This window comes from Oncorhynchus masou, chromosome 1 (assembly GCF_036934945.1).
Source record: "Oncorhynchus masou masou isolate Uvic2021 chromosome 1, UVic_Omas_1.1, whole genome shotgun sequence".
Taxonomy (NCBI): domain Eukaryota; kingdom Metazoa; phylum Chordata; class Actinopteri; order Salmoniformes; family Salmonidae; genus Oncorhynchus; species Oncorhynchus masou.
Window position 1 is genome coordinate 67829853 of NC_088212.1, and position 22082 is coordinate 67851934.

The 22082-nt window shown below is 45.7% G+C and overlaps 1 protein-coding gene across 1 annotated transcript in view; it reads left to right on the top strand.

Moving 5' to 3' along the window:
* The window catches only part of LOC135542064 (zinc finger homeobox protein 3-like), an 86366-nt gene that overhangs the window by 38563 nt on the left and 25721 nt on the right, over positions 1 to 22082 (top strand). Inside the window, 1 exon segment of the mRNA XM_064968734.1 lies at positions 16103 to 16210. Within this exon segment, the coding sequence (XP_064824806.1) occupies positions 16103 to 16210 (108 nt within the window).

Genomic DNA, 22082 nt, shown 5'->3' on the forward strand with positions numbered 1-22082 from the left:
TTGCTCTGAATGGTTCTGTATTGACCACTCAGGACCCCCGAGAACTGCCTAATTGAAAATTAATATTGAATCAATGCCGCGGGCCATTTGCATATTGATTATAAGCATCCAGAAAGGCACCAAGCATGTGTGGGATCAATAGGGCCTTCTGCAGCGGGCCCGGCGTACTACATCACATGCCAGCTGCCTGCACCAGAGGTTAATGACTGGCGCTTGTTAAGGAGCTCCTGTCAGGTGGAATCCAGCCGGAGGGGTCTCCCTGCCAAACCCAACCCTGGCAGCAGGCGGGGGTGGAGGGTAGAGGAGGAGGAGTGAGGGGGTCTGGGCACCTTCTCTGCCGTGTTTGGAGGTGAGATGGAGCTACATTCTGCTCTTGTGTTGAAGCCTGAATAGACTGAGGCTACTTTCAGGATGGCAAAGCATCACTGCTGCATCACCCACTGAGAAAGGGAGATGTGTTTTTTCCAAAAGAATAGACTCTTGGGTAAATCTTAAAAGTTGTCATCCAGGCAGACATCTCTTGTTGGTATTGTTGTTTATCATGTTGATATGTGCTTCCTGTGTAGAGTTGAATAACATACATGCTCTCCCTATGACTGACAAACAGCAGGCATTATGGAATATTCTTTTGTGATTTTTTGGGGGTAATAAATTCTTCCGCCAAGATTGCTCAATAAAAATAGCATAGTTACCTCCTCCAGAGATGATTGTGTTGAACAGGAAATATTATCATTATTATCATTACTCCTAACGATTCAGGAGTTTTTGTTGCCATAGTGGTTTTAAGTGCTGTTAGTTTGGAACTAAGCTGCCTAATTTGAAAATAATCATTGTATTTTATGTTTGTTTGTTGAGTTAATAAAAGAAAATACCACCGTAGGCTTTTTGTGTCCTAACATTGAACTCTGAGCATTTCAAAACTCAGCAATAGCTCATAAAATAGCACAGCCATGTGCCCCCCTGTGAGCCAGGGAAAGAAAGACGGAGGGGGGCAGGACGTTGTGGGATCAGAGATAACTTGGACTTTCTCCATCTCCTGAAGAGAGCGAAGACAATATTAGGTAGATTAAACGGGTCCTCTTTAATTTGAGATGAAACTTTCACAGCATTAGGAGACAAAGGAGAACCAGAATCCTCCACTTTAAGGCACAGATTAAGATTCAACACATGCATTCCTCTCCCAAACTTCCCATAATGGGTTCCACATGTTGGAGAGGGAAAGACGTGAGAGGTGGGAGGCAGGAAGAGAGAGAGGCAAATGGGTAGAGCGAGAAAAAGACAGTGAGACTGGGAGAGAGCAAGAGAGAGAGCGAGAGGGAACTCAGCCTTCTGCTGCCATTCCATCAACCCACCTCCACAGGTGACAGCAACACATCCTCCTGCTCAAACACGATTGGCCGGTTTAGTGGCCAATAATGGAAGCCTGTGGAACTGGCCGACTCTCTAAACCCACAGGAGACAGGAGACCTGAGGTTGAGGCACATATGAGAGCCGCTTATCCTTCAGTCTATGAAGACAGGGCCATGAATTAATGCCAGTGTGCAGCCTGTCTCCATATGCCCCCCCCCTCTGGCCCCTCCGCCCCCTGCAGTGGGAGCTGGGGTCTGGGAGCGGAGAACAGAGCGCCTGGCCCAGGGAACCAGCCTGCATCTGATTGCTTCATTACAGACCTTTTCATTGACTTGGCTGCACTGAACTGATGAACTGAGGCAGTAGACAAGGGCACATAATTGGGAGAAATGAATTCTTATCACAGCCTTCTCAGGAGGCTGCTGGTCCTGGCTGGAGCCATGAGAGGAGAGGCTTGGACTGGATGGATGGAGGGAGGGAGTAGGAGGGAGGCCCAGGCCTTATGAAGCCAGGGCCTAGATTTGAACTGAAGGCCACAATATTTAGGAATGGAAAAGAGGGAAAGCACCCCAAATCCACAGAGGTCTTTATTTATTGTTGCCGGTGTGTTGCTCCGGCTTAGTGATTAGTGTTTAATTTCTCTTGATAACTGACACACGGATCAGAAGATTTTTCAGTAGTTTATTCAGCGGGCCTCAGGAGAGACGCCTCTTCTAGTTAAGAGTTCCTTCACTGGTCTCCTCATCAGCTATCGCCCAAACGATGCCTCTGGGATGAATAATTTATGCCCTACCTGCCCAACTCTCCTCAACGAGCCCTCTCATTAAATAAAAAGAAGGGTGTTCTGCAGCGGGGACAATAACAACAACAAACAACAACAGCGCTAACAGCTACAGCTATATGCATACCAAGGCACAGGGAAATAGGCTAGATGTGGGGGCACCTAGCCTAGCGGAAGCGAGCAGTGTACCACAGGACCAATTTAGCGGTGCAGGCCGTGGTCTCAGAGGGCCAGGGCAGGGGGTTGTTAATCCCTGGCCATGCCTGGGAGAGACCAGGGACTAATGAAGGCTCTGACCCACCCTCTCATTTCCATGCATGTGTGCACAGTCAGCACTAAACGGAGGAGCGAGGAGGAGAGAACACACTGGCTAACCTTTCATTTCACAAATGCTGCTGATGTGATCCTGAGACCATTAGGCTAACAGTTTCCTCTGAAAGTTAGAAAGTAATATTCAATTATGTGGCAGTGCATCCCTCATAATGTTCTCCACACTGCATAAATTAATAAGCCTATTTAGCAGAGCCCGCTGATGGGCCGAGCGCACAGCACTGTCTGTACTACTCCGCTGTCCCCTCCTCCTCCCCCTCCATCACCTCCCCTCCGCTGCTCATACCTGTTCACTCGGCACAAAATGGATGCCACCAAGCCATTTAATTGGCCTCCATTTAGTATCCAAGGGCGTTGGGAATGGCTCTTTAATAATGTCTCCTTTCCCGTAACAGTTTTAAACCTGTAGCTCTCCCCAGTGATAGAGAGTCATTGTTCTGGTCTGTACTGAGAGAATGCTGTCCTGGGCTCAGTGATGGACATGACAGAGTCAGGAGGTGAGGGGCTGTAACGTGGAGGAGTAAATACTACATGAACAGGGTCAGAGGTATTTTTGCTTTTGGTTATTTTAAAGCAGCTGTTCCATGTTCTGGCCGTGTCGGTGTGATCACTCACGGCTCTGCTCCTTCCTCTCCTCTCCCCTCTCCGAGCCGAGGAGCCAAAGATAACTCACTGAGTAGCTGTGTGTGACTGTAATCACTTCAATTCCCCTCCTCAGGGGAGCATCGCCTCAGTCAGCAACCCAGGTCTGTACCACCACCAGATCTCAGCCCCTTTTCACTCTGTTATGACACGTGCATGAGGAATCAAAGGGGTCCTGAATACACAATGACACAATTCCACTTAGCATGAACACAGACCGTCTGGGAAACCCTGGTCTTGGACTACAGGAAGTAGTTGTCTTAGGTGACAGCAGGCCATGACAGTAACTTAGCCGGAGTAAATTACAACATTAAACTACTGTAAATGTGTAGGGTTTTGGGGGTCTTAGTTAAGAATGATGTCTCCATTGCAGTCTGGCTGCAGTTAAAAGCCAAATGGTGAGCAAGGGTCAAATTGAAAATAAATGAAGTGTGTTCACTTGACACATGTGACCCAAGCTGGTGTAGCTGAATGCAGCTGAACCTGGTTGTGGAACTGCAGTCAGTTTACATTATGAGGACTTCAGAGGAAATGCATCGAGATGGAGGCTGAAAAGAGAGAGAGAAGGTTCGGATGGGAGGACAAGGGAATTGTGGAGGCCAAATTCTGCCTACTTTGACAAGATTATCTTTTCAGGGCATTTTTGAGTCTCTCTTCTTTCTCAGATGAGCTTGCGCCCATACAGCAAATTGGTAAACTGATTAGCTTCAGATTACTACAGGCTGATAAGAGATTGGATGGATATACTGTTGAGATTAAACAGATAAATAGATTGACTGATAGATGAGTTGGTGCATTGCATCCCTTCCTCTGGCTCCTAGTCCCTTTTGTAATTAAGGTTTTAAGGTGTGTGCATAATCAAATAAATAAATAGTGTAAGAATTATGTGATAATGAATTAATACATGACAAGAAGTGAAGAAAGCAAGCAGCAGCTAATTGCATGAGATGAGTCTTTTTCATGAGCTTTTTCAGGGGAAATCTCATTATATGCATCACAAACTATAATGCCAGATGAAATCCTGCTTTAGAAATATGTAAATTAGCAAACATTCTGCTGAGTGAAGGAAATCACAAGGGGGTAGCAAAACTCCCAACCAGAGTGGAGTTACGACCCCAGTTTCCAAAGAGACAGCTGTAAACACTCTCTGTTTACACTGTGCAGTTAGTAGTGCACTGTACACACAGAGTACTGCCCAGGTCCCTTGGGCTGTGCAGAGACATGCCTGTTTACTCAGTAAAAGGTGTCCACCTGTGTTCAGTCCTCTACTGTACCCTGTACCCCTCTGTGTTTCAGACCACCAGTGGTGGAGAGTAAGAATAATCACTTAACCTTGAGATTCTGTGGGTAAATTTGTTTTTGAGATTTGGGTTTAGGATTGTTAAATTGCTTTTTATGAAGTAATGAATTTGTTTTGTCAGATGATTTCAGAGATGAAGAAGTGCATGGCTCATTAGAAGATATGGTAGATGATAGATGATATTTCACTTAACTAACAGTTTTGTTTTGACAGTACCTATTTACAATCCACGAGCGACAATATGTTGTATATATTTTTGATCAGGTGCTGTGAACACAAGATAAGCGGAGTTGATAAGACCTATCTGTAATAATTGCACTGTTAAACCGAGATGGGCTGATTATGTTGTGCATAATTACTGTGGAAAAAACAGTATGCCTATTAAGCTGCTCTCGAATAGCAGTAATACAGAAAGCAATTCAATTACCAATAGTTTCTCACACTGGAAATAAAGATTTCTCTAAATAGAAAGGATCCACTACCTGCTGATAGGGGATAATTGTGTGAGTGTTTGTGCAGTTAGAGATCTGGTGTATTGTTATCACTTGTAGGGCTAAATGCTGATGGGTGGAGAAGACCTTGTGACACATGACGTCCTGAGTCTGTGTGTGTTTTTGGGACTGGCTCTGCTCTGCTGCCAGGGAGTCTGATAGCTGCTAAATAATTTATCCAGGCTGCAGCCACGTAGCCACGGAGACCAAGGCCCCACCATGGCTGTCTGGCGACATCTCTCCTCCTGATGGACGGATGGACAGCAATTAGCAGATAGGGGTGGAGGTGCTGATGAGGGGCAGAGGGGGACCAGAGTATGATCCCCGCACTCCACCCGCACCCCGTCATACAAACCCAACCTACCCCTCCTTCACAACAAGTAACGAACAAGGAGAGATTTATTCTGATCAAAGTGCAGAACTTTTTAATTAAGTAAAGGAGAGGTTAAAAAAAGAAAGCTAGAAACAACCGCCCGTTTTCCTATTAAGGAGAAATGTCAAGCGCGGTGGCGAAGCGACAGTCTGTGCGCGTCCCTTTGTTGTCCCCCCTGACATTGCAGGCTAATTTTTCATGGTTATTTGAACTGGAAAATGAAAGAGAGGTTTGCGATTATTTCCTATAAATGACAACACAATCACATTACGCTTCAGTAGAAACACAGAGAGGATATTGCCTTTTCATATTTCATGTGAAAGTAATGGATGGGATATGTAAAGAGGACCAGAAAGAAAGACAAATGAAAAAAGTAAGCTCCTGTGTTTGATTTGAATTAGAAACCGACCTGATAGAGGGAGGAAGGAGCAGAATTTTTTTTCTCAATAAGTGGTGGCAGTCTTGTGGATGTTTTAAAGTGCCTCCACAATGTATTCATTGAATTCCTTTAGCGGATTGCTATTAGCAGCCAACTGGGGTTGAATCCTGATGACACAGACCCAGTAATGGAAAGGAAGGTACCCAGTGTATCCACTATATTCTCCTCTACAGTAATGCATCATATCCTCAGTACTTGGCCACAGTGCTACTGTTTGGACTGAGCTTTAGTGTACGTGTTATCCTGAGGGATGGTACATTTAGGTGGACCTGTCACTGTGCTCAGTGAGTCACACATACAGTACACACTCCTGTCACACTGTGGGCTGGCCTGGCAGTGCCTGGCTGACACCCTGTCACATTGACCCAACTGAAACATTTCCATGTCCAGTTCAGTTCAGTGCTGAACCACCTCTTCATCCTCTCCCCAGTAAAATATCCCTCCAACACATTTGATTTAGCAGGCACAGCAGACAGATAGTATTAGAAAGAAAACACATCAATGATAGCCCCCATATCTTTTTTTTTTTTATCAAATTGATTAGCCATATTGGTATTCAGAAGGCTAGTCAATTCTGTTTTATCTAGCTAGGCGTATGCTTTTATAAACAAGCAGCCCGTCAAGCCCGGTGCTGACCGCGTGCTCCGAGCCAGAGAGGCAGGCAGGCGGGAGGGCTGGAGCGGACCAGTCTGGAGAGAGAGGGCTTGTGGGTAGTGTGTTTGTGTATGTTTATGTACGTGGCAGGCCCGGGAGGACTGGCGTAGACTGAGCCATGTGGGGGCTGTGTGCTGTGAGCTGGACTCCTAACACATCGAGGTGGGTGTTACATACATCCAACCATGGCCACATTGATTTTCTCAGCTGATGCCTCCACAGAGCGATCCACAGGCTGGATGGATGCACTACAAAGATATGCAAATGGAGCATTCGATAAACCGACAGGCAGAGATCTTTTTCAGACGGCCCGCTGTACTGGTGGGTCGGTAGTTCTAAAAAGAGGCGTAAACAGATAAGTACCTGGTAATGGACACACAGACATGTGTATGCACACATACCTGGCAGCTTGCTGTGCGGTGGGATTGAAGAAGCCTGTTTCAATAATTCCACATTGAAACGAAGCCCCTTAGTAAACTAGGCTACGGAATGTGAATGTAAAGTAGCATCAACTTAAATATAAAAATACTCATACACAGTATATTAAATCATATGTTTTCCAAAGGCTTCTTCAAGGATATTGTTAGCATTCAATTTCTACAGCAGACATCATTTGTGTATATATAACAATGCAGTGTGTATATTCACATTCAGTCTGCTTTATTTGTCAGATATTCAACAACTTGGTGAAGGTCATATTTAATACATGTGTGAATGTAAGAATGGTGCTGTCTTGTTCAGCACAGCGGGCTGTGTTGTGTGGCTGTGTGTGTGTGTGCAGAGAGTGAGACTCTGAAGCTAAGCTGTACTGTGCTGTACCTGGTAATTAAAGGGAGTTTGTGGCAAAAGCCAGACATCGGGAGAGATGAGCTATGAACAAAAGAGCTGTGACAGTTTTGGGTTATGTGATTTTTATGTCCCTTTTTTTGCCAAATGAAAAATCAATACATTTTTTCCGGGTTATACATATTCAGAGTGCCCGCCATGCTTCCTCCCTGATGGGGAGAGGGGGGGGTGAGCGGGGGCTACTCGCCTGTCACAACTGTACCATCGCATTTTCCGACCCACTGGTGAATACTTCAGAGTTGATGTGATTGCCCTTCATGACAGCGGTGATGCATTTTTCTTAACCCCCCTCCCTCTGGATCCTGCTTAGCTAGCCCCCTCCAATAGTCTAGAAATAGTTGAAGCTATTGTGGTGTGAGATGACGGAAAAGAGGGATGCATTAAGAAAAGGGTTGATTTTAAAAGAAAGACAAGAAGGGGGGGAACATTAACATAAATGTGTGAGCGTGTATGTGGGGGGGGGGGGGGGGCAGATCACCCCAGGCATGAGAGAGGTGAGAGCAGTAGTGTGTCCGGAGATGTCTTTGTGCAGGCCAGATCTCCCCAGGCATGAGAGAGGTGAGAGCAGTAGTGTGTCCGGTGATGTCTTTGTGCAGGCCAGATCTCCCCAGGCATGAGAGCGGTGAGAGCAGTAGTGTGTCCGGTGATGTCTTTGTGCAGGCCAGATCTCCCCCAGGCATGAGAGGGGTGAGAGCAGTAGTGTGTCCGGTGATGTCTTTGTGCAGGCCAGATCTCCCCCAGGCATGAGAGAGGTGAGAGCAGTAGTGTGTCCGGTGATGTCTTTGTGCAGGCCAGATCTCCCCCAGGCATGAGAGAGGTGAGAGCAGTAGTGTGTCCGGTGATGTCTTTGTGCAGGCCAGATCTCCCCCAGGCATGAGAGAGGTGAGAGCAGTGTATAGGTAGTGTGTCCGGTGATGTCTTTGTGCAGGCCAGATCTCCCCCAGGCATGAGGGAGGGGAGAGCAGTAGTGTGTCCGGTGATGTCTTTGTGCAGGCCAGATCTCCCCCAGGTATGAGAGAGGGGAGAGCAGTAGTGTGTCCGGTGATGTCTTTGCCTCCTGCCCAGGCTTTTAGCCCATCGCCTGCCAGGAAAAAGCACAGTCTGCATCCTCCTTTGTCCATAATGTGTTTATAGGCGAGGCTACCGTCATACAGGACACAGCGTTATGGCCAGTCAGAGCTGTTTGCCTGTGTGTATTCTGTCTGAATGTGTGTGTGTGTGTGTGTGTGTGTGTGTGTGTGTGTGTGTGTGTGTGTGTGTGTGTGTGTGTGTGTGTGTGTGTGTGTGTGTGTGTGTGTGTGTGTGTGTGTGTGTGTGTGTGTGTGTGTGTGTGTGTGTGTGTGTGTGTGTGTGTGTGTAGAGGTTAGCTGGAGAGAGTGATCCCTGAATGCTCAGTCCCTGTGCAGGCACATTAACCTACATCCCCCGCTCCTCTCCTCCAATAAAACACAAAAGAGAAGAGAAATAGAACACCACTCTTCACAGATGTATTTATAATGTGTCTAAATATCAATAACACAAGCAATAATTCTACTAATTAGTATTACTTCCTATGATATAATTACTTTAGGACAAAATACTTTAAATTGGCATATGCTGTGTGTACTATACTGCCCAATTAGATAGTCATGTTTTTTTTTGTGAGCTCTATTTTGAAGGGAGAGGAGCTGTTTCATCACGATTGACGTCCTGTTTACAGCTCCCTACTTATGGGAGATGTAGAGCATCCATTGCACTAGACATGTCCTGTTTACAGCTCCCTACTTATGGGAGATGTAGAGCATCCATTGCACTAGACATGTCCTGTTTACAGCTCCCTACTTATGGGAGATGTAGAGCATCCATTGCACTAGACATGTCCTGCATCCATTGCACTAGACATGTCCTGTTTACAGCTCCCTACTTATGGGAGATGTAGAGCATCCATTGCACTAGACATGTCCTGTTTACAGCTCCCTACTTATGGGAGATGTAGAGCATCCATTGCACTAGACATGTCATGTTTGTCGATGCGGTGTCACATCAGGTATTGAAACAAAGTGATGTCTATTTAGAATAACAGGATATTCCGGTGACGTGTAAATTAGATTTCCCCCTATTAGACGCTGCTGCCGTTGCGGACAGATAAAATCATTTCGTTTGCATGACCCTTGGTGACCTGAATAAGTGCTGAATGTCCACTGAAATGGCCAGTGACTTTGAAAGGCGAAAGAGGGGTTGGCCGGGCATGTCGGGGGGGTCAGGAGGGGAGTGCTGGAGAGAGAGAGAGAGAGAGAGAGTGAGAGAGAGGGGATGGGGCCCACTGGTATTGTTCTAAGGCAGTGTGAGCTATCCCTGCTGTTTGTGATTAACTTTCTGTTTAAATTTTTTGGGCTATTAGCTGCCCTAACCCCGGACCCCCACCCCTCCTCCTCCGCCTGCTCCTCCTGCACCTCCCCCTCCTGCCCCCAGCCCCATGGAGACACAAAGTATTCATTCACATTTAGATGGTGAGGTCACGGCAGGGCCAGTGGGGAGAGAGTGTCATGTCCTTCCTTAGACAGGTCAGGAATCTAGCACGTAACTCAGTCCCACACCGCCAGAGAGACACCGCAGCCCTTTAAACCAAGGTACTCTTCTTTCCTTCCTAAATGTGAGGAGCATGTGTGTGTGTGTGTGTGTGTGTGTGTGTGTGTGTGTGTGTGTGTGTGTGTGTGTGTGTGTGTGTGTGTGTGTGTGTGTGTGTGTGTGTGTGTGTGTGTGTGAGAGACTGAAAGAGCATTAGAGATACATGACACTCCTCTTTAATGTATGGGGTGTGTTGTGGTGTGTAAGAGTGTTGGGCAGTCAGTTGGTCAGCTTGTGCAGTGTGATGGTGTGACGCTATGTCTCAGAACGCATGAGTCAGACACTGTGTTTATGGTAGCAGGGGAATCACCCGATCCTCACCACACGTTTGACTTGCTTTATTTCTAATTGTATCTTATGCTTGTATTTACAATCACTTTGGAAGTTTCCTGTCGACATACACTAAGTATGAAATATTATTAAATATGAATTATACACATTTAGCATTTGAATATTTTTTTAGAACGAGTTCTGCATTTATCACTTATATTTTGTATATCACTTTTATATCTTTTTTTGTTTCTATCTTAAATTAGATGTTGATATCAGCAGTTTGTTGGACTGTTTGAATGGAGGTGTAGTTGCTGTGTGGTACTGTGGTTGTATCATATGTTGTGGTTGACTATTATTACTAAGTGATGGCCCATACCTCTCTAACCTCTCACCTCTCTGGTTAGGGAGTGGGCCGTGTTTTACTCAGTCGTGGTTTTCTGACAGCTAGCTCATCAGGGAGGGCATGAGGAGGGGTCTGGGCCGGGGCAAGGATACTTTTTGGGAGGGGTGGGAGTGTTTTTCTGTGTGTTGTGGTTTAAGGGAGCGAGGAGGGGGGCTTGCGTATGGGGCATAGAGGTGCTGATATGAGGAACGGACAATGCATGAAAGCCCCCAGCATGGGGCCTGTGTCCCATTGTCCCATGGTACCCTCCTGTCACTTTCATTTGACACCCCCCAGTCCGGAGTCAGGCCAGCTTTGATATGGGGATGGGGTGCAAGGGACGATGGGGAGCAGGGGGGATTTTAAAAGGAAAAAGTAGAGGAGAAAGATGGTCCGTGAGGTGTGAAATAAGATTGCTTTTTATCCGACAGCGCGGCGTTAAAGAAAAGGAAGCTGTCCAGAGCTGGATAAAGTGGGGGAAGTACACCCCTGATTTCCAGTTGAAGCACTGTGACACCTGGTTAAAATGATAACAGCCTCAATAATCATATAATGAGAGTAATGAGAGCTCCGACACACACACAGCTCCACACCACAGAGGATCACCAGTGACTAGCACATCTCAACCCCTGCTCCTGGTACTCTAAGACTGGGGAGACTGGGGAGAGGCACATCTCAACCCCTGCTCCTGGTACTCTAAGACTGGGGAGAGGCACATCTCAACCCCTGCTCCTGGTACTCTAAGACTGGGGAGAGGTACATCTCAACCCCTGCTCCTGGTACTCTAAGACACATCTCAACCCCTGCTCCTGGTACTCTAAGACTGGGGAGAGGCACATCTCAACCCCTGCTCCTGGTACTCTAAGAGAGGCACATCTCAACCCCTGCTCCTGGTACTCTAAGACTGGGGAGAGGCACATCTCAACCCCTGCTCCTGGTACTCTAAGACTGGGGAGAGGCACATCTCAACCCCTGCTCCTGGTACTCTAAGACTGGGGAGAGGCACATCTCAACCCCTGCTCCTGGTACTCTAAGACTGGGGAGAGGAGAACGGGACAGACAGGGACAGGCAGAGGAGTCTGCTGCTGAGCATGAAAGGGAGACTGACAGACATGCAAAAATGAGCAGGGATTCACTTGTGTGTGAGGAGCACTGGAGCCATTTGCAGCAGGTAGGATTGGATTATGTGTTAATAGAATGGCTGTTAGTTTAGCATGTGTTCAGCTGCAACAGAGGATGGCGTTTGACTGGCTGATGTACACTGTCTATATATATCATTATTTCAGTCTCAGAAGGAGTACTGGAAAGTGCAGTGGTTACCATCCATTATTTATTAGTCCGTTTGTGCCTGTCAGTGGGATTAGTATTAGTGTAATCACTGTTCTTCTGGGGGAAGGAAGGCTGTTCGGCCTCATCTGAAGGTTATCACACTGTCTTCACCGTCTCATCTTCAGCGGCCGCTTCCTGCAGAGCATCTGCTTTTTACATCTCCACATATTTCTTCTCCTTTTTCCTTCCCTGTGTCTCTGCTCTCTTTCTCCTCATCCACCCACCCCCCATTAATGTGTGTGAGTACCTCGCTCTCTCCCGGCTTGTATAGGGTGACACCTATGGGTCTGCTTAAGCCCCTGCACTTACAGGCAGGCAGAGGGAGAGCGAGGGAAGGAGAGCAGCAGCAGCCGTGTGTGTGTGTGTGTGTGTGTGTGTGTGTGTGTGTGTGTGTGTGTGTGTGTGTGTGTGTGTGTGTGTGTGTGTGTGTGTGTGTGTGTGTGTGCGAGCGCGCGCCTGGGGGAAATAGATGCTTCAGTTTGTCTTTTTCATCTCCATGTCACACCATTTCACCTGGCTGCTGTGTCTGTGATGCCTTCTGCAGACAGAGAGCTGGAAGGATGGAGTGACTGTGGACTGTCTCTGTGTCATGCAGTGGAGGGCTGATATTTTTATGGGTGTAATCTGTGTGTCTGCAGTGGAGGGCTGATATTTTTATGGGTGTAATCTGTGTGTCTGCAGCGGAGAGCTGATATTTTTATGGGTGTAATCTGTGTGTCTGCAGTGGAGGGCTGATATTTTTATGGGTGTAATCTGTGTGTCTGCAGCGGAGAGCTGATATTGTTATGGGTGTAATCTGTGTGTCTGCAGTGGAGGGCTGATATTGATATTTTTATGGGTGTAATCTGTGTGTCTGCAGTGGAGGGCTGATATTGTTACTGTGTGTCTGGGTGTAATCTGTGTGTCTGCAGTGGAGGGCTGATATTTTTATGGGTGTAAGCTGTGTGTCTGCAGTGGAGGGCTGATATTTTTATGGGTGTAATCTGTGTGTCTGCAGTGGAGGGCTGATATTTTTATGGGTGTAATCTGTGTGTCTGCAGCGGAGGCTTATTCAACTGGCCTGATTAGATTAACGGAACAGTTTAATATCGCTGTATGAGGAGGGTTAATGAAGACAATTCATTAGATGACAACCTCCAGGCTATTGTCTTTTACATTTGAACGATTGAGGTTACAGAGGGCCTATTGCCATAGCTCTGAGTGTTTCTCCACGTCTATTTCCAGTCCTAATCTATGAGTCTGTTTTACTGGCTCTTCCATTTGCATCCTACTCTTAGGCCACTTGTGACCTTTCATTAATTATCGCTGGATCCGGCTTTAATCATTGTGCAATACCGTTGGAGATGAGATGAGGAATAGACACAGTCATTTGCCACTTAAAGATGTACTGCCGCTTGTGGAATTAAATGTCTGCATTTCTATATTCATTATGGGGGGTTACTGTGCGGTGTGTGGCGGAAGTGTCATACATCTTGATTAAAAACCCAAATGAAGAAGTGTGAGTGAGAGGGGGCAGGCAGGCAGCTGAGGCTGGGGGGAGCTCTCTCTGCCACGTCCCACTAGAGATCCGTCTGGAGGATGCTGAAGTGACAGCTGTTGTATTCAGTGACGTTGAATAGAGTTAAAATCTGGACTGTGGATCACTGCAATGTTCCTGAAAAAGCCTGTTAAAGTGTGGAGGTGTGGAATTAGACACGCTGTAAGAGTAGGACAGCTCAGAATGACATGCAGAACCTTTTAAAGGTGTACAATTTACCTGGGGATTATTTTGTAATCTGAGCACTTGTGCAGCTGTGTGGTATTCTAATTCTCACGGAGTTGTGTGGATTTGTGCAGGCTGGAGTTAGATGGGATTTTGGGGCTCGGCTGTGGCTCTCCTCTGGTTTACAAGGCAACGGTTTAGGACCGCCTCGCCAGCACAGGATGGGCTACGCTGGACGGAACTTGCAGGTTGCCTTGGAAACATAATAGAGACATGGTCAATAATAAAATAATGAAAAAATGTATTTATGCGAGTGGGATCTGGGGATCACTTAAATGTGCTTTTTACTGAGAGCCAGTTATCCCTGTTAAATACCTTCATTTATACACAGGATCCCCATCTGCTGCTAGCAGTAATGTCAAACAACATAATCCATACACCAATCATTCTGTTGTGAGGAGAGGGGCTTCTTACTTTGGGAAACAGTCAGGAACGCCTGGATATGGCTCTTGCCTCATGACACAGAGGTGTTTCCTGTTGAGTTAAAGCTTTGTCAATGACAATCTCCTCAATGCTGTAGTTATTATCATAACTGGAATAATAATAGTTATTGCAATTATGATGCAAGCTTGTATGGTATCTTCAGTTCACAGTAAGAAGCGCTTTTCAGGCCTCTAAATCCAGCCTTTTGTTAAGTCAGTGAGAAAATCACGTTGACAAACTCATAGGTTCTTTTGTAGGATGGAATTGTATATTGTAGTATTGAGCTATATATTATTGCTCTCTTGAGTGAGTGTGTTTCTCTTGGTGCACAAGTGATTAGGATAGCAGAACCTCAATAGCACATTATCATCGCAATTTCATCCTGATCTAAATGTGTAATCACTTTACACACGCTATCATGTGTCTCTTGTCGTATAGCTTTCATTTCTCTTTGATTTACATGTGAATATGGAAGCACAGGAAATATCTATTTACCATGAGAACTGAATGAGATTGAAATGTTTGAAGTACTTCACGGATTGCCAGTCATGAATGAATAGAGATAATACAAAACAAAACATTTAACCATTCCGTGCTGGTAGTGAAATGTACATCTTTCATTTGATTCAAAATGTTCTACTCAGAAACCATTTTTTAGAGGCTATTTGTGCTAGTGAAGTTTGATGGGGCTTTGGGTCTGTGTTTCGGTCCAGGTTACATAGTTGGTAACTACAGTATAGGAGTGTAAGTGCTGTAGTAGATCATATGAGACCATAAAAGTCGTGTACGTAGTGGCTTGTCTCGTGGTGAGCTCAGATCAGATGTGTGTTGACTGCAGGGCTGAATATGTGAACAGGATATTTCAGTGGCTGTTGTTGTAGTATTGTCAATATATCAATAGACTGTCGAGTAGAGACCTGAGAGTGGAAGCATTTTCAAAAGAACATTTAAGTACATTTGCTGAGAATTAGCTGACTTGTGTAGTAACTGATAGGCCTTATTGACTGCGGACCAGTTTACTGTTGTCAAATCAATGCTGTTGCGTGCTAGTCGCACTACTTTTAAACAAACTTAACAGGCCGAGGGGCTGCTTGGGGGGCACTGGAGAGAAATAAAGAAGATTGATGCGCTTTTTATTATCAGTGTTTTGCCATATTTCCCTCTCTGCATTACTTACAGATGGCATTATCGGATATTGTTTGGAGTTCAATGCTTTTAAATGGGCTGATATATTGAGCTGAGGCTTTTAAGGTCATTACAAGGGATTTCTGTATTTGACTTGGCAGAAAAATCAAATGAATTGCCGGTCTGAAAGTTTTAAATATTTATGATTTTTTATTTCGCAATAGCGAGGAAGTAGAGGTGAAATGAGCCCTGTATTGGTAAGTAGCCTAGCAGACTGCAGCTGGGGACAGTAATGCATGTGGAGAGAGAGAAAGTGAGAGAGAAAGAGAAGGAGAGAGAGAGAGAGAGAGAGAGAGAGAGAGAGAGAGAGAGAAAAAGAGAGTAAGCGAGAGAGAGGTCTTTCTCTAGAAACACGCTCCTCACACAATTATTTTTCCTGTCTGCATACTTCAAACTGCTTTGGAAAATGTGGGTATGTCTCTACCACATGTGTGCGGTTTTCTGCAGTTTTATATCCACATTAAAGAGAGGAAGCCATAAAGATATTTGTGTCATGGTCTTGACTAAATTAAGAATTATAACTTTGGGGCTTGTGTAAAAAATTATGATGGTTATTATTATTATTATTATTATTATATTTTCAAATGAACTGTAATTATCTTCTAAATGTGTTCATATTAGTGTGGATACAGCAGAGAAAATAGATGAGAGAAAATATAATACATTTCCTCTATCTCTGTTTAGATTGACAAAAATGATTTCTCTAATTTGATTGTTTTAATGAAAATAAATGGCAAAAGGCACTCATGGTGATCAAGCAGCACAGGGCAGAACGCAGATCCCGCCCTCTTTGTCTGGTAACCTTTTAACTGCGTGTCAGCGAATGTAATTGTTGTAAGCTCCTATAGAAAAAAAACGCTGCTGTCCCTTTAAGTGCTTCCACCAATTCTGATGGCGTGTTGATTTACATATCCCATCCTCTCCTCCCCCTTCAGGAGAGCTGAGCGAGGATGTGGAGGCTGCCAGTGAGACCACCACAGAGCAGGAGGACCAAACCAAAGACAGAGAGAGTGGGGGGGAGAAGGAGCTCACCAAAGGGACAGGTAAGGCCTATATTTACACTACACACATTTAGGCAACACTGCCCTCAGGGATCATGTGCTATTGCACCTGATTTGTTCTCAACAGAAGGCCTTTTGTCTCAAATAATTATACAGATTCTACACAAATGTCAGAGTCCCTTTAATATTGCTCTGTTACAAATCCACTAATCGGTTTGTAGTGTTTTTTTAAAAGGAGGCGTTTCTGTTTCTTACTGTAGGAGGGTTACAGGTCTCCTCTCATCAAATCCTATTTGATGAATTAGGCCAAATTGTCAATTGAGCTAATCTGGTCAGGTGACTCATGTTTTGTCAGTTGTCAGTGGATTTTATGGAGAGGGGCCTGGGCACATAATTCAAGCTCAGCCACGTGTGGGTGCCCATGTGACAGGCCTGCCTGCCCGCCTGCACTGCACTGATTCAAACACACACCTGTGTTCAATGTTATCAGATAGGGATATTTCTCTCCATGGGCTTTCAGATGCCAGGTGCAGGTGTTGAGTTCCATGGAGAGGTGGGGCTTGAGCTGAGGGGAGACATTAGTGTTAGGGCCTATTAGTGTTAGGGCCTATTCTAACCTGAGGCCTACTGTTACCTGCAGATTAAAGGCCTGTGTTTTGGTGAGAGTCCATGATTGTTTGTTGTAGGTTAGGGTGAATCCTATCAACTTTTAATGTGATTAGTTTACATCAGTGTGCATTAGAAATAGTTTAGCTGATTTCCATTAGAAATGGTTTATCTGATTTCTGCTGCTAGTCGAGGTCAGCAGGTCCAGGCTGAACGTGTGTGGGTGTATGAGTGTGAGGAGGAGATTCACAGACAGGAAGTGTTTGTGACTGCCCCCCACTGCTTGGTCCCCCTGGCCATATGTTCACGTCAGAGCATAGCTAGGGTTTGTGTCAATCCCTGTTGGGGGTTTGGTCTGGATATCCAATCACAGCACTCTGAGACCAGGAATATTCTAAACTTACTCGGTAGAATTAGTTAGAAGTTATAGTAATAATAGTTAGATAACAATCTAGTAATAGTTACAGTAATAGTCATTAGTAATAGCAGTATACTATATAGGGCTCTATTTTCGGCTGATGTTTTTGTTTTTCATCCCTAACACCAGGTTCGGCAATTTATCTGTCTTATATCAGTTTGCTTGCGTTCAGATGGGCAGCATGGAAGTATTTAAGGCATGTCCTTAAAAACATGATCCAAAGTGGTAATTTCAGCGCTGATAGGGATATATATATATATATTTAAGACCAACCACACAGTTGCTTATGGCATGAATTTTGACAGAGGAAACAGCCTATCCAGCCGTGACACATACTGCCCATATGTACATAATGTACACGGAACAACAGTAGCCTAATGGCTTTTGGTGCCTTTAGAAACATTAAAAACTGTTTGTTTTTTCCTATTTTGTTTTATTTGGTTAAAAAACAAGCATAGCCTTACCCTCCTCTCAATTAGGCTTTTTTTGTCTGCTCTATGCAATTTGCGAAGTAGTCAAGACTGCCGATAAAGGGTTTGTGCCTCCCGAGACGGCTTGGAAATAAATCTTAATCATCGATGCTTTATTAAAATATAAAGTTGGAGAAGAGGAAAACAGTGAGCTGACATTCACTTTTTTATCTAAGCATTGTAGACAGGCCCACATTATTTTAGCCATGCAGGTCCTGTTTTGGAAGTGCATAAAACCCTTCATATTCTGTGTTGTTTTAATATTATATGCCCACGGGGAGAAATGATGGTGCCTGTAAGTGTGACATAGCCTATTTAAAACAAGTTTGTAGTTTTGTTTAGCATTTTATTAGAATTATTTGTTATCTTTTTGGCCTAATCAATAATTAATTGAATCTTGCTTATTGACAATGTTTGGCATGTCCATGCTCAGCCATAATGCAATTTACAGTAGGCCCCTATATCAGTGTGAATGCTATTGAAGACATGCAATTACTTAGAACAATGTGGACTGCAAATGGGTTCAAGTTAACGTATTTAGCAAAGTTCTACATTTTTACTTAGCAAAGGCTTACATTTTGTTATTTCATTTCTGTAAGCCATTTAATAAACTATAATGGACTAACATTGGAATTGGAGTTGATTCCAAGGCAATGCATAAAAGACTGTAAATCCACAACTTGAAGCAACCACATATTTCACCAGGAAGCACGTTCTGATTGGCCAGTGAGGTGCCAAGCCTTTGACACACCCACAACTTATTTATACATCAAAACCCAGCCCTTTCGCACCAACGCCAGCAAGTGCGCCTATAATTGTGACAGTGAAAATAGCAAAGATAATTCTGATACAACCCTGAACCTAAAGCGCTACCGCCTGTGCTTAGGTTTACCATTGTGTGATGTTTGTTAATAAAAGAGAGCCCATAGGGCGTTGAGGCCTGAGGAGCTTTTCCGTTGGTTCTTGGTGGAGTGTGTGGAGCGTTGAGGCCTGAGGGGCTTTCCCATTGGTTCTTGGTGGGGTGTGTGGAGCGTTGAGGCCTGAGGGGCTTTCCCATTGGTTCTTGGTGGGGTGTATAAAGCATTGAGGCCTGAGGGGCTTTCCCATTGGTTCTTGGTGGGGTGTATAAAGCATTGAGGCCTGAGGGGCTTTCCCATTGGTTCTTGGTGGGGTGTGTGGAGTGTTGAGGCCTGAGGGGCTTTCCCATTGGTTCTTGGTGGGGTGTGTGGAGCGTTGAGGCCCGAGGGGCTTTCCCATTGGTTCTTGGTGGGGTGTATAAAGCATTGAGGCCTGAGGGGCTTTCACGTTGGTTCTTGGTGGAGTGTGTGGAGCGTTGAGGCCTGAGGGGCTTTCCCATTGGTTCTTGGTGGAGTGTGTGGAGCGTTGAGGCCTGAGGTGCTTTCCTATTGGTTCTTGGTGGGATGTATAAAGCATTGAGGCCTGAGGTGCTTTCCCATTGGTTCTTGGTGGGGTGTATAAAGCGTTGAGGCCTGAGGGGCTTTCCCATTGGTTCTTGGTGGGGTGTATAAAGCATTGAGGCCTGAGGGGCTTTCCCGTTGGTTCTTGGTGGGGTGTATAAAGCATTGAGGCCTGAGGGGCTTTCCCGTTGGTTCTTGGTGGGGTGTATAAAGCATTGAGGCCTGAGGTGCTTTCCCGTTGGTTCTTGGTGGGGTGTATAAAGCATTGAGGCCTGAGGTGCTTTCCCATTGGTTCTTGGTGGGGTGTGTGGAGCGTTGACACACCTTTTTGAGACAGATACTGTGTAAATATCCATCCAAACACTGTTGGCTTTTGGCCTACTGCTCCACATGTATGAAGCATGCTTGTCTATTTAGCACACAGTATACAGGTGTACTGTGGAACAGTTTAATACAGCATGCTTGTCCATCTAAACACTTTGGTCCTAGCACACAGTATACAGGTGTACTGTGGAACAGTTTAATACAGCATGCTTGTCCATTTAGCACACAGTATACAGGTGTACTGTGGAACAGTTTAATACAGCATGCTTGTCCATTTAGCACACAGTATACAGGTGTACTGTGGAACAGTTTAATACAACATGCTTGTCCATTTAGCACACAGTATACAGTACTGTGGAACAGTTTAATACAGCATGCTTGGCACACTGTATACAGGTGTACTGTGGAGTTTAATACAGCATGCTTGTCCATTTAGCACACAGTATACAGGTGTACTGTGGAACAGTTTAATACAGCATGCTTGTCCATTTAGCACACAGTATACAGGTGTACTGTGGAACAGTATAATACAGCATGCTTGTCCATTTAGCACACAGTATACAGGTGTACTGTGGAACAGTTTAATACAGCATGGTTCTCTGGACAATGGGGTCTAGTCTTATGTTCAGGGTTGAATCCTGCACTGGGTTAATGGAAGGTCCTTTTTATACTTTGTGTTTTTACTGTTATGAAGTAGAAAAGGGAATCAGTATTATCAGTAATTAGCTTTGATCAGCTATTTGTTTCATGTTGTCAGACAAGGATGGAAGTGAGTAGGGGGATTTCTTGTAATCTCCTCCCATCCAATAGACAGAGTTGTGGTAATGAAAGCCAACATCACAGACTAGCAGGCAGAGTGAGAGATGGCATTTTAACTAGACCAGCTCCATCCCTGGAACGGGAGGATGGTTAGAGTTCTGATGTCTTCATTTACATTAGTGAGGTTAAAAGCTGGAAAACAATCCAGACCTTTTGCTTTTACCTACATTTTTTTTAAAAAACAGTTCATCACACCAGAAGCCCCATCTTTGTAAAAAGGTCTTTGATATTCTAACTTTTATTTTAAAATGAGTTGTTTGTGCTCTTTGAAAGGGTGACGCTCCTCTTTGATGGGAGAAATAATAATATGCATGCCTGCCTGAAAAATGGCTACAAGTACATTTTAACACATCAAAATATAGCACTTTAAAAAGCATTAAAATCATCCAAGCGATTAATAATTCACTCATACCTGTGGTGCTCAGGAAGAGTCCTCGCATTAGCATTCCTGCTTTTTGAAAGGCATGCCATATGATACAAGCATATTCAATTCCTTTCCTCCCCTCTGTCAGTCACTAATCACCAAATAAGTGTGTTTCTGTGTTTTCACAAAGGAAAGATGTGCTTGCATATGAAAAATGTACAGCTTCCCAGCAGCTTATTAGAACCGCTTAGTTAAAAATAGTGTGTGCATTAGGAAACCAGGTCTGGGTTTCTGTTTGATGTCAGTGAAGAGGTGGGTGGGTGGAGAAGGTGGAGGGGTGGAGGGATGGCTGTGTTGTCAGTGAAGAGGTGGGTGGGTGGAGAAGGTGGAGGGGTGGAGGGATGGCTGTGTTGTCAGTGAAGAGGTGGGTGGGTGGAGAAGGTGGAGGGGTGGAGGGATGGGGCTGTGTTGTCAGTGAAGAGGTGGGTGGGTGGAGAAGGTGGAGGGGTGGAGGGATGGGGCTGTGTTGTCAGTGAAGAGGTGGGTGGGTGGAGAAGGTGGAGGGGTGGAGGGATGGGGGACGGCTGTGTTGTCAGTGAAGAGGTGGGTGGGTGGAGAAGGTGGGGTGGAGGGATGGGGGACGGCTGTGTTGTCAGTGAAGAGGTGGGTGGGTGGAGAAGGTGGAGGGGTGGAGGGGGGGCTGTGTTGTCAGTGAAGAGGTGGGTGGGTGGAGAAGGTGGAGGGGTGCAGGGATGGGGCTGTGTTGTCAGTGAAGAGGTGGGTGGGTGGAGAAGGTGGAGGGGTGGAGGGATGGGGGACGGCTGTGTTGTCAGTGAAGAGGTGGGTGGGTGGAGAAGGTGGAGGGGTGGAGGGATGGGGGACGGACCCTCTGTGTTGTCAAGTGCAAGAGGAACACAGTGGGTGGAAACAGAGGGCTTCTTGGGGATGATTGTCTCAGTGTTGTCAGTGAAGAGGTGGATGGGTTGGAAGACTGGAGGGGGCTAACCTGTGTTTTGGAGGGATGGGGGGTTAGAACTGTGTTGTCAGTGATGGCGTGCCGGTCCCAAGGACCGTCGTTAGGGTGGAGAACTCCCAAGGGTGGATTGAATGGATGGGGTGCCGGGACCGTGTTAGGGGAAGTGCTCCGTCTCCCGCTGTCTGATGGCGTGCCGCTCTCCCAAGGACCGTGTTGAACAGTGAAGAGGTGTCTGGGTGGAGAAGGTGGAGGGATGGAGGGATGGGGGAACTATTGAAGGCTGTGTTGTCAGTGAAGAGGTGGGTGGGTGGAGAAGGTGGAGTGGGTGGAGGGATGGGTGCCGCTGTGTTGTCAGTTGAGAAAGGAGTGCTCCGTCTCCCGCTGTTTGATGGAAGGTCGCTCCCGCTTTTCTCCTCAAGGACCGTCGTTAGAACTATTGAAGTGCTCCGTCTCCCGCTGTCTGATGGCGTGCCGCTCTCCCAAGGACCGTCGTTAGAACTATTGAACCGTCTGCTGTCT